Source organism: Glandiceps talaboti, chromosome 3 (genome assembly GCF_964340395.1).
Source record: "Glandiceps talaboti chromosome 3, keGlaTala1.1, whole genome shotgun sequence".
Classification (NCBI taxonomy): domain Eukaryota; kingdom Metazoa; phylum Hemichordata; class Enteropneusta; family Spengelidae; genus Glandiceps; species Glandiceps talaboti.
The window spans coordinates 3,509,463-3,524,425 of NC_135551.1; the positions used below are offsets into that span (position 1 = coordinate 3,509,463).

At 38.1% G+C, this 14,963-nt stretch overlaps 1 protein-coding gene across 1 annotated transcript; it reads left to right on the plus strand.

Annotated features, from left to right (window-relative positions):
* Nucleotides 1–4,665: 4,665 nt before the first annotated feature.
* LOC144432949 (uncharacterized) lies at nucleotides 4,666–14,719 on the plus strand. Its single transcript, XM_078121261.1, has 9 exons — nucleotides 4,666–4,721; nucleotides 5,968–6,029; nucleotides 10,177–10,514; nucleotides 11,125–11,174; nucleotides 12,029–12,124; nucleotides 12,709–12,882; nucleotides 13,213–13,358; nucleotides 13,749–13,971; nucleotides 14,568–14,719. The coding sequence occupies exons 1-9, from the start codon at nucleotides 4,670–4,672 to the stop codon at nucleotides 14,597–14,599; spliced, it is 1,173 nt and encodes a 390-aa protein (XP_077977387.1). The 5' UTR covers nucleotides 4,666–4,669; the 3' UTR covers nucleotides 14,600–14,719.
* The last annotated feature ends 244 nt before the right edge of the window (nucleotides 14,720–14,963 follow it).

Genomic DNA, 14,963 nt, shown 5'->3' on the forward strand with positions numbered 1-14,963 from the left:
CAGGGTTAATCAGTCAGCCAGTCATTCAATCCATTGGCCAATAATTAATGACATTAGACCATAGACTAACGAATTAAAACATTTTGAACAAAACAGAACATTTAATTCAAGATCATTAAACAGAGTGTAATAATTTAGTTTCACAGATGTTATGCTCCAGTTTATGTTCACAAAATACAATATTATACACACGGCTGTAATGACGTCATCGTCACGACAGATGAGTGGCAGTATTACGCCTGCCTCATCAGCTTAGGATGAGCTGCAGCAATTGGAAATTTGAAAGGAATTGTGGATGTGTTGTGCTAGTTTCTAAATTAGTATCGACATCGAGTTAGATGGACCTTGATTTGAACAAACTCGTCAAGGGTACTTCATTGTCATATTCTGGTTGTTAAGATGATTATCGTTCTGGTACGATACATATATGTACTAATCTATGAAGAGAGACACGTTGTACCTTAAGTTTAAGATTTGCCTTACGACCTACATAATGAGCCAAACAGTGCACAATACCTTGACGAAAAAAGAACAAATTTGCCAGCCCTGAAATAACCGTTACGACAAAAAATCTGCGTGCTTATCAGAAAGTTGTTTTTTATTCATACTTATAATTATGTCTATGAATGTTTTGAAAAACACGGGCTATGCAGCAACAGAGTTTTAACAACTTTGAGGAATACTAAAGAGTGCATTTATATATATTTAACGAGAAATTCGATAGATTCTTACCTTGAAAGAGTAAAAACAGGGCAAAATAGATAGAAAACCTTGGAGTATCCATGGTGATCCCCGGGAAAGAAGCACTGTTGGAATTAAGCAGTTGGTTCAAGTTCGAACAGTGTCGCCGGGCACTACTCGTTAAATATTAACCTTCTAGCAAAGCCAAATATTGAAATCCGAGGTGTCACGGGTTGAGAACTCTCGACTGATTTCAACTTAGAAATAAATTAATATCAAGGCACTAGCTATCATTTTATGTTTACTCATATATGTTATGTTACAATGTGGCCATGATGTCCACAAAGATCATTGCTATGGCCTCTTATGAATGCTAAGGATGGAAAGAAATCATAAATGCTAATTCTTTAGTAATTACAAAAAAATCGTTTTTACATGAAAATAATTTGATAAAATTGTTTAAGATCATTAGGTTAATTGTTGCTATGTATCCAATGTATAAATCTGACTCATGGCGAGAAACCACGGCTTTAGTTTTGCGAGTGATTGATTTTTTATACACATTGTCGTTATTGTTTGCCCTTGGTGTAAATTAACCAATGTCAGCCTTGGTGTAAATTAACCAATGTCAGCCTAATATCTCATGGCCACATCCTTCACCACAAAATATGTACAGTAAGATAATAAGAATACATATATCGTAAAAACAACCGAACACAATTTACGTATTAAACGTGAATTACACATTTTTTAAAAATATGAATTAATTTAAACATGGAAAAACCGTTGTTTATTGTTATCAATATATTCCCCACTGACCGAACAACACAAGTCAAACATCTGATTGGGTGATGGAAAGAAGACTAACTACTGATATCTAAAATGCCATTGGTAAAACCAGTACCAATACAATAACAGTGTTAATATCTGACGTACAATACATCGCCATGATTGTAATGAACAACAACAAAATCACAATATCGTAATGTAGATACACATTGTTCAATCTTTAATTGGTCAAATTAATTAGTTAACATTGTCAATCAGACATTTACTCGTATATCAGGTAGTCAGTCAGTCAAGTAACAAGTAATTAATCAGTCAGTCAGTCAGTCAGTCAGTCAGTCAGTCAGTCAGTCCGTCCGTCCGTCCGTCCGTCCGTCCGAGTAAGTCAGTCAGTCAGTCAGTCAGTCAGTCAGTCAGTCAGTCAGCCAGTCAGTCAGCTAGCCACAGTAAGTAAGTAAGTAAGTCAGCCACCCAGCCAGCCAGCCAGCCACGGTCAGTCAGTCAGTCAGCTAGCCACTGTCTGTCTGTCAGTCAGTCAGTCAGTCAGTCAGTCAGTCAGTCAGTCAGCCAGCCACGGTCCGTCAGTCAGCCATACAGCTAGCCACAGTTAGTCAGCCTGCCAGCCAGCCACAGTCAAACAGTCAGCAGTCAGCCACGATCAGCCAGCCAGCCACAGTCAGCCAGCCACAGTCAAACAGTCAGCAGTCAACCACGGTCAGTCAGTCAGCCACAGTCAGCCAGCCCAGTTAGTCAGCCTGCCAGCCAGCCACAGTCAAACAGTCAGTAGTCAGCTAGCCACAGTCAGCTAGTCAGTCAGTCAGTCAGTCAGTCAGATTAATGACTGAAATTAACATTTGAGATAGTAAGCAAACTATCTGTAATATTAAACAAAATATAGTTTTTCCTTCACATTTTCATACCTTTCATTAACTATAAATATATATAAATTTAATAAATGTTATTAATTTACTGTAATTTTATTTAAATATATAAATTTAAAATATTATATATTGAATTATGATAATTTAATGTTATATATAGTTATAGCTAGGAATATACATCTACAACCCTGTCACATAAACACAAAAATACTGTATTTGAGTCGTAATATGAAGGAGGGCGGTTGCCAAACTATGCACAGTGTTTAGTTGAAATATACCTTGTATCTTAAAAATCCTACAGTTTTACATATATTTATTAATGTAGCATTTCACAGAGTTTTAAAGACCATGTAGTCTATCTCTTTTATGTATGCATATACATTGGTCTGGCTGTTAGTATAAGAATGGCTTCATAGTGAGTCAGCGACGCAAATTCGTTGCAATCCCCTTCAAACCCTGACTTCCAGTAGTAGATTTATCGTAGTCAACCCATTTCTACAAAATCACTGCTAAATCGTGATATAATGTTGCTGCTTTATTTTTCGCATAGCCTGCTGAGTGATACAAGACAAATGCTTCGATTTTCAACACGTGATATCAAACACATTGACTCTCACAAACATGAACAATACTTGACCTCACAAACTTGTTTTCAAACTAACTTAAACCAAAGCATCTGTTTTGACCGATCGTAATCATATCAATAGTTTTGACCTTAAAGTTGGCTTGATGACAAGATTGGGGAAACCAATTTGGCACCATATATGAAATTAAGAGTTGTACATGTCAGGGTTACAGAATCTTACAAGTGTTAGCCTTGACCTTAACAGAAATAAACATTTCCACTTGATGTCTAGAGACACAAACAATCAAACCACATCGTGTGAACCAGATGCTCCGCATGATTTCACGGGTTACGCCTGGCGGGAGAATAGCAAAATATTTCAACATGTTTATGTGATGTCATCGAACTTTTCAAAAAGATTTCAACAGATAGAATATTGTTGTGACACATAATTCAACAAGTGAACAAAGAAATTACACAATTCTAATATGTTTTTTTTTTTAATTCTGTCTTTGTTCACTATCCTAACATCATCTTTCCATAACTGTCTCGTACATGTATTCTATCGACCGGCCATGTTTGATACGTTTTCGTATGACTGTATTCTGCAAATTTTACCAACAATGCCGTAGTTAATACTACTATAGGTGACAACTTAACACACATTTTGATATCGAAGCAAATAAAGGCATTTTGCCAGCTGTCTTTTTTTTTATCATGACTGTGTTAACAGAAAACACAATCACCTAAAAACAGGAAACGACTGATCGATAACTTGTCAATATTGCGATAACATACAATCTGACATGTTTGAATTGGTTTGTGAATAAAACGGACATGATAGTGTCTGAACATGTTTCTTTCCGTAACAAATCTTTAACAAAGTTGACAGTTACAATCAGTGAGGGGGCGTGGAATTCTCTTTTTAGGTAAGAAGAAAAAACTTGGGACGAATATAGCGCCCTCTTGCAAGGGTATAAGTTCCCCTGTTTAAATTCTACAACTTCTGTAAAAACTTCCCCGTTGACAAGAAAAACCTTCTTGAAAGTGGCAATAATTTACATTATCAAATTGATTTAAAGTGTTTATTGTTGGGCAGCGTTCGCTTTCGTTAGAATTTGGGCATCAACAATGGCCTAACTTGAATCGCTTGGATTTCGTAGCGACTACAAGATAGCCTATCATTGGTCAAAGGAAAAAGCGATGTGTCGCTGTGATTGGCTGGATGTTAATCACTTAAATTGAGAAGGCCTACATGCTGTATTGTACTGGCAGCTTTAGCATACAAAACCTAGTTTGATGATATATATATTATCACCTAAATATTTACTTATTTTGCTGAAAATGAACTTTAAAGTAAGAAACTGATCGTAGTTGAAATATTATAATTAAGAGAGGCAAACTGTTTGCAAAAAAAAACACCCACAATATCAATCCCTTGCAATACATTTCTAGATCTGCTGACTAAGAGATAATGGTGTGGCCCAAACGTATCAAAACAAGATTAATGGGGTGGCTTTATTTTGTTATTGACCTCAGTATCGGATGACTCTTCATGCAAGTTACATATTAACACGTTTGTCCATTGTTGTTGCCACATCTCCCTGACCCCGGTGATCACAACGGAACTTGGTTATCTCTAATCGGGATCACCCGATATAATAAAATTCAGACATTAACAAAGTGAATCACTGCTGTACTTGGTTACTGTATATCGAGTGCTGTAGCGACCCTCATCACTCTACATCCAACCACCATGCTGCGACTTCCTATTATCGCACTGCTCTGCCTTGGCTTCGCCGCCACTGGTAAGTCTAATAGCTTTTGCGGCTAACACTGTATTGCACAAAACACCACTCTGCTTTTCAGAAACAATATCACTTTTTGCATTTTACTTATACTCCTGGTACAATAACTGTATTTATTCAAAAATTTTAGCTTCTTTTCTAGAGATTCCTAATCTTTCATTTCACCATAGTTTAAATCAAATACTATCCAATAAAAACACAATGTTAAATTTTTTTTTTCAGTAGAAAATTGTTCTATTGCACGTTCGATAAATTAATTCTCATTTAAGCACTGAATTCTACGACAATGCAACATTTATCAGTAAGTTTTACGTGTTTCATATTAGTTTCATTTTTTCAAAACTCCATTTCTCCAGCCACATTTTGTCAAACTTTCGCAATCTGGTTTTGAGTATGCGTTATCTAGATAATGGTATGTTGTCAACTAGGCGCAGAGTAATTTGTAGTTTGCAAAAATGGATAGTATTTTTTTGTCTGGAATAATGGTCTAAAAAATGTTTGATTCCGGTTATCTGACCCCCCCCCCCCATCTATAGTTTTTCACCGCCGACCCTAAAAATATTTTACGTATTCGAGAAAAAATAAATAAAATCGAAAACTGTGACGTCTGGTGAGATGTAGTGCATGTGGAAACTGACATCAACTTAAAAGACAATATAAAAATGTTCTTCCAATCTGTAATGGCTGTATATCTGATGAGAAGAAACCAATAACACAGAGACCATATGGAAAAGAAAGGAAAAGATAGCTACCTGAACTAGCTTAGACACTCACATGTGAAAAAACGATAAAAAAAAACAATCTACCCCACCTATTCTAAAATTGAGTGTAATCGGAACCGCACAATTTATTTAGGCCTTATATTGAAACCACCATTGACTGCCATTGTAGATTCGCGTACTGTTTTCGCACGCAATCATGCTTTGGTCAACGGTCACAAATACTAGACTTGGGTTTCAAATACTCAATGTATATCCATCGACTACACACTACGTATATCCATCGACTACACACTACGTATATCCATCGACTACACACTACGTATATCCTTCGGCTTAACTATGTATATCCCACGACTACACTCTGTATATATCCCACGACTACACTCTGTATATACGTGTACAATATATAATGCAAATAGCAGTCACGACATATCCAATCATCATCACTTAGTATGCCGTACTCTGAGTTGGCAATGTTCAAATTATACATCAAGTCTCTATTACATGTATTTCCTTACTTACAGGCTTCGCCTACATTGGCATTGAAGATGAATTAGGTGACCAAGAAGGGGACTTCTACGCAATGGTAAGTTTACAAATATCTTTTCAACTCTCAACGAAAAATTGAAAACTGTCGTAATTGATGGATAGATTAGTAAACAAAGAAAAAAGGGTAAAACAGTGAAAATAAAGGGCTGGGATTGTTAGGAAAATTGAATACCTACCCCCCCCCACCCCCCCCCCCACACACACATACATACATACATACATACATACATACATACATACATACATACATACATACACACACACACACACATACATACATACATACATACATACATACATACATACATACATACATACATACATACATACATACACACACAAACATACAGACAGACAGACAGACAGACAGACAGACAGACATTTTGTAAACCACATCAAAGGTTAATAATAGCTGATAAAATATTAGACTTAGGGTTGGGGGATTAGGGAGGAGTCACTTTTTATGGTAAGGGTCACATTTCACTTTGACTCATTGTATTATCTATGCATTATTTTGTGATCTTGATATCCCACCGCTGCCACCAATTCTAAATCCCACTGCACCGTTGTACTGTAATATGAATCAAATCGCTGCTGTCAACTATGCAGTGGATCAATTGTCATTTGGTTTGTGACTTGTTGAGTGTGTCTCACAGGAGTAAAAACCAGTGTGGTAAGATATTGGAGATAACATGGTAGTCCTGGCATCGACAGAGTCTTTGGGAGTTCTGGCCCTCAGCTCAACCAATTAGTTCCAAACACAGGTATTAATTAATGCAGTGCGCACCTTCACACAAATTCAATCAGTGTGGTTGCAGCGGTGGGATCAAGTCTTACCAATGCAATCAGTGTGGTTGCAGCGGCGGGAGCAACTGTTACCAATGATTCTCGGCCCTTTTTATGTCTGACAGAATTTAAACCATGAAATTTGTTTGTGCTCAGAATTAATTTTCTTTTATGCAGACTGTTTACTGTAGACATGTACAAATATAAACACAACCATACTTTCTACAGAAATCCATTCAGGTTTGGGACAACGTGACAGGGTTATGTTTCATGCTCAAATTTGCGCTCGTCTACCCATCAAGAACACCCACCTTGAGTTGGAGGGGGGGGGGGGTCAAAGAAAAATCACCTATATCTCCGGTGAGATTCAAACCCACGATCTCCTGACTGCTAATCCTGAGATTTAACCACTATGCCACAGGAAGTCGAGGTTAAACTATGTATCTTGAAATACATGAACGGAGGGCGGGAGGAGCGTAATATTTTAGAGAACGGAAACTGATGGAGGGTCACTTTTTAGCTTAACAGAATCCGGGGAGGGTCATTTCATATGCAACATACTGGGCTTGACCCCCCCCCCCTGTAATTATGGAGGCTCCCTTAGTAGGTGTTATCCAGGCCGGAAATCTCCAGCCGGCACAAAGGTTAGACGAGGACAGAAAATTGGCTGTTACTGTTTCCAAAGGTCGAACAACTTTGACCTGTCATGTGACTTGATCTCAGCCATCAAGTTTTGGCCTTCAGCCAAGAAATCAGTGTTATCACTTGGGCAGTAATGAGATGTGTTTGATATTACACGAATATTATAAAGTGGACAGTACCCTGAGCAATGAAGGGGTCTTGTATCACAAAATACATATGGTTACAACGCTATATAGCGCCCTCAGTCGGATTTGATATCTAGAATAGAAGTTAACGCAAACATTGTAGATGATGTGACTTCGCTTATTAGAAATTTTGACATCGTTTTGTCGTTTGATGGTGTTCTTTAATTCTAGGGAAATTGTAACTGTACCGTGACCCACGTATAGAACTTTCCATTTATTTATTTACAAGTATAGGATGTGATATGGTAATATTACAGTCTTTCATTATCAGTGTAAAGGCTATATCAGCATTGGAATGAGAGGACAATTTGTACAAATGGAAAATATATCTATGATTAAGGATAATTTCGAATCGTTCAACATGTTCCTACAAATGCTACTTTTGATGTGAATATTCATTAATTAATTTGCCACCTTCCAGGCCGGGATGCGAGGGGTTAATATTCACACGAATGTACTTTCTTAGCTCCGAGTCTTAGGCAAGAGAGATGATGAACATATACATGCAGTGGAGGGTGAACATAGACAGTGGAGGGTGAACATAGACAGTGGAGGGTGAGCATAGCCTGTGGAGGGTGAACATAGACAGTGTAGTGGAGGGGTGAACATAGCCGGTGGAAGGTGAACATAGACAGTGGAGGGTGAACATAGGCAGTGGAGGGGTTAACATAGACAGTGGAGGGTGTACATAGCCAGTGGAGGGTGAACATAGACAGTGGAGGGGTGAACATAAACAGTGTAGTTGAGGGTGACCACCCAGTTGAGGGGTGAACATAGCCAGTGAAGGGTGAACATAGCCAGTGGAGGGGTGAACATAACCAGTGAAGGGTGAACATAGACAGTGGAGGGTGAACATAGACAGTGGAGGGTGTACATAGCCAGTGGAGGGTGAACACAGATAGTGGAGGGGTGAACATAGATAGTGGAGGGTGAACATAGACAGTGGAGGGTGGAGGGTGAACATAGACAGTGAAGGGTGAACATAGCCAGTGAAGGGTGAACATAGATAGTGGAGGGGTGAACATAGACAGTGGAAGGTGAACATAGACAGTGGAAGGTGAACATAGACAGTGGAGGGTGAACATAGAAAGTGGAGGGTGAACATAGATAGTGGAGGGGTGAATATAGATAGTGGAGGGTGAACATAGACAGTGGAGGATGAATATAGATAGTGGAGGGTGTACACAGATAGTGGAGGGGTGAACATAGATAGTGGAGGATGAATATAGATAGTGGAGGGTGAACATAGACAGTGGAGGATGAACATAGAAAGTGGAGGGTGAACATAGATAACACAGACAGTCGATTGTGAACGATAGATAGTGGATTGTGAACACAGATAGTACATAGAGGGGTTAATATTCACACGAATGTACTTTCTTAGCTCCGAGTCTTAGGCAAGAGAGATGAACATATACAGTGTAGTGGAGGGTGAACATAGACAGTGGAAGGTGTACATAGCCAGTGGAGGGTGTACATAGACAGTGTAGGGTGAACATAGATAGTGGAGGGGTGAACATAGATAGTGGAGGGTGAACATAGACAGTGGAGGGTGAACATAGACAGTGGAGGGTGAGCAGTCAGTGGAGGGTGAACATAGACAGTGGAGGGTGTACATAGCCAGTGGAGGGGTGAACATAGATAGTGGAGGGGTGAACATAGATAGTGGAGGGGTGAATATAGATAGTGGAGGGGTGAACATAGATAGTGGAGGGTGTACATAGCCAGTGGAGGGGTGAACATAGATAGTGGAGGGGTGAACATAGATAGTGGAGGGGTGAACATAGATAGTGGAGGGGTGAACATAGACAGTGGAGGATGAACATAGACAGTGGAGGATGAACATAGATAGTGGAGGGTGAACATAGACAGTGGAGGGTGAACATAGATAGTGGAGGGTGTACATAGCCAGAGGAGGGGTGAACATAGATAGTGGAGGGGTGAACATAGATAGTGGAGGGGTGAACATAGATAGTGGAGGATGAACATAGACAGTGGAGGGTGAACATAGACAGTGGAGGGATGAACATAGATAGTGGAGGGTGAACATAGATAGTGGAGGGATGAACATAGATAGTGGAAGGGTGAACATAGATAGTGGAGGGTGAACATAGACAGTGGAGGGTGAACATAGACAGTGGAGGGTGAACATAGACAGTGGAGGGTGAACATAGCCAGTAGAGGGTGTACATAGACAGTGGAGGGTGAACATAACCAGTGAAGGGTGAACATAGATAGTGGAGGGGTGAACAGCCAGTAGAGGGTGTACATAGACAGTGGAGGGTGTACATAGACGGTGGACTATATATTCCAAATCCTGGTGTTTTAATCCCTCTGTTCAGTTGCTAATTCTTCGGGGTGTTTATTTTTTTTTACTCATTTTATCATTAGATCTTACACTTGTTAAGATGTTGACATAACAAATTCTTACACCAATATTTTGTTATTGTGTATATAAATCTCACATCCGTTAATCACTACACCATGCCATGTGCCACATCACCTTGTCTACCATCAGTGATCTCAGCCTGAGTATTGATGAGATTCTTCCCTTTTGAATCCGTATCACAGGTTGGACTTGGTGGAGAAGACGGAGACGGCGATGAGGATGCCGAACACGGTCCTCTTGCAAAGCTGTTAATGGGTGAAGGCTCCGGTCCTTTATCGGACAAGCCTCTGTTGAGAATGATGCTCCTTCGCAAACTAATGGGTGGTGGTGGAGAGGGCTTCGGACCACTGAGCGGCTTACAGCGTCCCACTGGCAGTCTGGCCCGTGCTATGGTTCTATTCCGTCTCCTTGGTAAACGTATGGGCGAACGATTCCTTGCAGAAGCCAAAGCAAGAAAGGAAAGCCACAGAGTATACACATTCGCTGCTGCCCTGGGTTGTGACTGTGCTTTTGAATACTTGTAAGTGAAAACAATATCAAAACATTCAACAAATATATTTGTCAACAGTATAAGGCATTTGCAACAACATTCTGTCTGAAATGAGGTAAAGAGGCTAGTCTTTGCAAGACTTTTTTTCCATCCCATAAATCTGTTCTTTCTTTCATTTACGTAAATCACATTGTCGGTTTGTAGGTCGCCGAGTGTTAAACCACTTACTTCTTACCACTGCAGTCAGGGTTCGAACCCCATTCAGGGTTTGATTCAATTTATCATGCTGTAAGTAAGAAGAGAGTCGTTCAGTTTGACTCTACTGAACAATGTAGGTTTTCCCCGGGTACTCCGGTTTCCTCCTGCACTAACACTGAACCAAAGGAGCCTATAAATGGGACTAGCTCCCGTTGGTTATCCGAGAAATAAATAAAATAAATAAAAAATCAGAGTGGACTGCACTGGAGCTAACAAACAAGAACACATACAAATTTCATCTCATACACGGTCGGTATATAACACATAAAACCTTTGTGTTTTACGTTAAAAATCAAATGAAACAGACAATACTCTGAACATGAAATTTGAAATTTAAAATCTTCTTTATATTTATTACTTAATGGCAATTTCTTTATTTCAGAGATGACGACAACCACATGAAAGGTTTCAGTCTCGATATTGTGGAGGCAGGTAAGCGGAGACGTTATTTCGTTTCATTCATTTGACAACAAACAGTTCTTATTTGCATCGACATATAACCTTATAGTGTCCCTCCACTTTATTTTTGTGTAAAATATTTAATTTGAACTTTATATTGTATACCTTAAGGCCGGTGGCCTATTGTATCGAAACAAATATTATTATTATTATTATTATTATTATTATTATTATTATTATTATTATTAGTAGTAGTAGTAGTAGTAGTAGTAGTAGTAGTAGTAGTAGTTGTAGTAGTAGTAGTAGTAGTAATAGTGGTAGTAGTAGTAGTAGTAGTAGTAGTAGTTGTAGTAGTAGTAGTAGTAGTAATAGTAGTAGTAGTAATAGTGGTAGTAGTAGTAGTAGTAGTAGTAGTAGTAGTAGTTGTAGTAGTAGTAGTAGTAGTAGTAGTAGTAGTAGTAATAGTGGTAGTAGTAGTAGTGGTAGTAGTAGTAGTAGTAGTAGTAGTAGTAGTAGTAGTAATAGTGGTAGTAGTAGTAGTAGTAGTAGTAGTAGTAGTAATAGTGGTAGTAGTAGTAGTGGTAGTAGTAGTAGTAGTAGTAGTAGTAGTAGTAGTAATAGTAGTAGTAGTAATAGTGGTAGTAGTAGTAGTAGTAGTAGTAGTAGTAGTTGTAGTAGTAGTAGTAGTAGTAGTAGTAGTAGTAGTAATAGTGGTAGTAGTAGTAGTAGTAGTAGTAGTAGTAGTTGTAGTAGTAGTAGTAGTAGTAGTAGTAGTTGTAGTAGTAGTAGTAGTAATAATAGTATTGTCTGTTGACAACAGCTGCCATGTCAGTTATATAAACCTACAGACTGTTCGCACACTAAGTCACGTCTTTTTCTCCCAACAGTCTGTAAACATGCTGGCAAACACTGCACTGTCATGTACGACACCGGATCTAACTGCTACACCCACGTTCATGGTGAACACTCCAGAGCTGGCGATGGTACGTGGCCATCTTTATTGCCTATATACTCAGGCTGGTTGTAGAAGATCACATCACAGCCTATATAGGTTTATACTCACCATAGCAATGTTATCACTCTACTCCATTGTATACACAGAATGTATCGAAAATCCAATGACGTCATTGTATACACAATTTATCCAAAATCCAATGACGTCATTGTATACACAGAATGTATTCAAAATCCAATGACGTCATTGTATACACATAATGTATCCAAAATCCAATGACGTCATTTTCAACGTGATTCCAAGAAATACTGACATTAAACTTTTTATACAGTTAATGTATTTTCTGATATCGTAAAAAATGCGGTTGTTCTCTACATTTGCGATTGGAGATGCAACGTCAGAATGTACTGTAAACACGTTAAGGAACCTTTGACTCAGTCTATTCTACTAGTAATACTTCACTAGCAGTTTAACAGTTTAACGGTTTTCTACTGTATAAATATCACATTGATACCTCTCTCTCTCTCTCTCTCTCTCTCTCTCTCTCTCTCTCTCTCTCTCTCTCTCTCTCTCTCTCTCTCTCTCTCTCTCTCTCTCCTGTGCATTTCATAGGTCTGATGAACCATTGGTACGACGGTTGTCTTACTTGGGTAAGATCATCAGAACGTATGCACTCTGTAGCTTTCAGCGATGGTTATGGTATCGCCAAAACTAAGGCTCATTTCTACACCAAACACGGAAATCCCCATGGATTCGATCCCCATAACATTGGAGGAGATGATATTGGTAAGTGAAGGCAGACTATTACAAATTTACATTGATTCAGCTGCCAAGTCGTAGGGACTCATATCGCTGTTTCTTTCCCGCCAAAAAGTACAAGATTAGTTACTGTCATTCTAAATCTGTTTTTGAGGAAATATACTGAGATTATCACCTAAATTCTTGGAAATTCTAAGAAAGTGAGATACGTATCTCCATTGATACGAATCGGAGATCGGAGAGAAAGATGATATTAGCATTGACTGGAGAAACCCTTTGTGATGAACATTTTACAGATAATAGATCAAATAGATACATGTATTATGATTCACATTCTTTGTCTTATTTTATCTACAGGTTTCCTGGATGGTTGGCTCAGTGATGAACACTGTCTGGCATATCCTCATCCCGAATCTCACTACGAAGGAGTCCATCTTGACCCAAAGCATACTCACTATTACAAGACAAGAAAGGAGCTGTTTGAAGCTGTTGAGAGTGAAGTGGTAACTAGCTTTGACAATATAAGGGAGTCAAGTTTGTTTTTTGAAAGCTTACTACCCAACACATAGTTCATCAATATTTCAGTGATAGGTTTGATAGTACATCAATATTTCAGTGATATGTTTGATAGTACATCGATATTTCAATGATATGTTTGAAGGTACATGCAGCTGTTAGTGATATGTATACATGTTATTACTTGGCAGTTGCTTAGTAATGTGAATACATGAAAACAGTACATCCACATCCCGCTTATACTGATAAGTTCAGCTAATTACCCATTCCCAGATCCCGCTTATACTGATAAGTTCAGCTAATTACCCATTCCCAGAAAAATTTGGCAAAAACTTGAGAGGGAATATAGAAACTGACGAGTTTTCCTGCATTTACAGTTGGATGCTGCCTTCCTGTTGGATCTCAGTGCTAAGGAAGCCGATGCACATGGATTTGAACATCTTGGTGGTGAAGGTCTGGTCTGCGGTCTTGACAATGGATCTCTCCACGTCATGACCCGTAAAGACAGCAATGTTTCACACTGGTTTGACGAAGCTCTTCATGCAATGAAAGAAAGTGGAGAATATTATGGTTTATGCGCCAAGGGTCAACATGAACACGGTAAGAGCAAAAATGATGTCATGTTCAGGTGACCTTACTTTAGAATATATATTATATGCGTTTTGGCCTTCATCGAGAGCTTTCTGGATATCGAATAATCTCGATACGACAAATATGTATATTGCAGTTATGTGAAATTGGTTTAATCAGTGAATTTGTGAATTAATTAATTAATGTACGGTAATATATATATATATATATATATATATATATATATATATATATATATATATATATATATATATATATATATATATATATATATATATATATATAGTATTGGTAGTTCTGGAACTCTTTCTTGGTTGTAACTCGGAGTTTCACGCATAGTGCGATCATCAGACAACCTGATATATATATATATATATATATATATATATATATATATATATATATATATATATATATATATATATATAATTGACTGGGTGTTGATAAAACCACATAAAAGTGCTCAATACGGTTACTAGAGCGAATTATATACATATATATGATAGCGCCGCCAACGATCTTGTATTGTGGTTTGAATTGATTGTACGACATAGATGCTAAATATTCACTAATTGTACATGTACTGTCTTTTTGTATATCAACAGGGCACGTTAGTGAACTCCATTGCCTGGATTAGAAATTCTGTTGTCCTTCTGCAGAGCTGCATTTTTATCAAAAGTTATGAAGTTTCTTACTCTACTCAATCTATATTCAACATTGCCAAGATTAATACTAACACAAATCAATTTGTTTATCATCGTCAAATGCAGTAGCAATGCTAACTTTGAAACTGATTTTTTGTTAAAGCCTTCGTACTTGTAATAAAAATATCTTGTAAAAAGATTTAATTTTGAAGAATGACTTAGTTCAATTTCTGAGCTGATGAAACGTGAAGCTATATATATGATTAGGGAGATAGTGATGATGATGATGTTGATGATGATGATGATGATGATGATGATGATGATGATGATGATGATGATGATGATGATGATGATGTT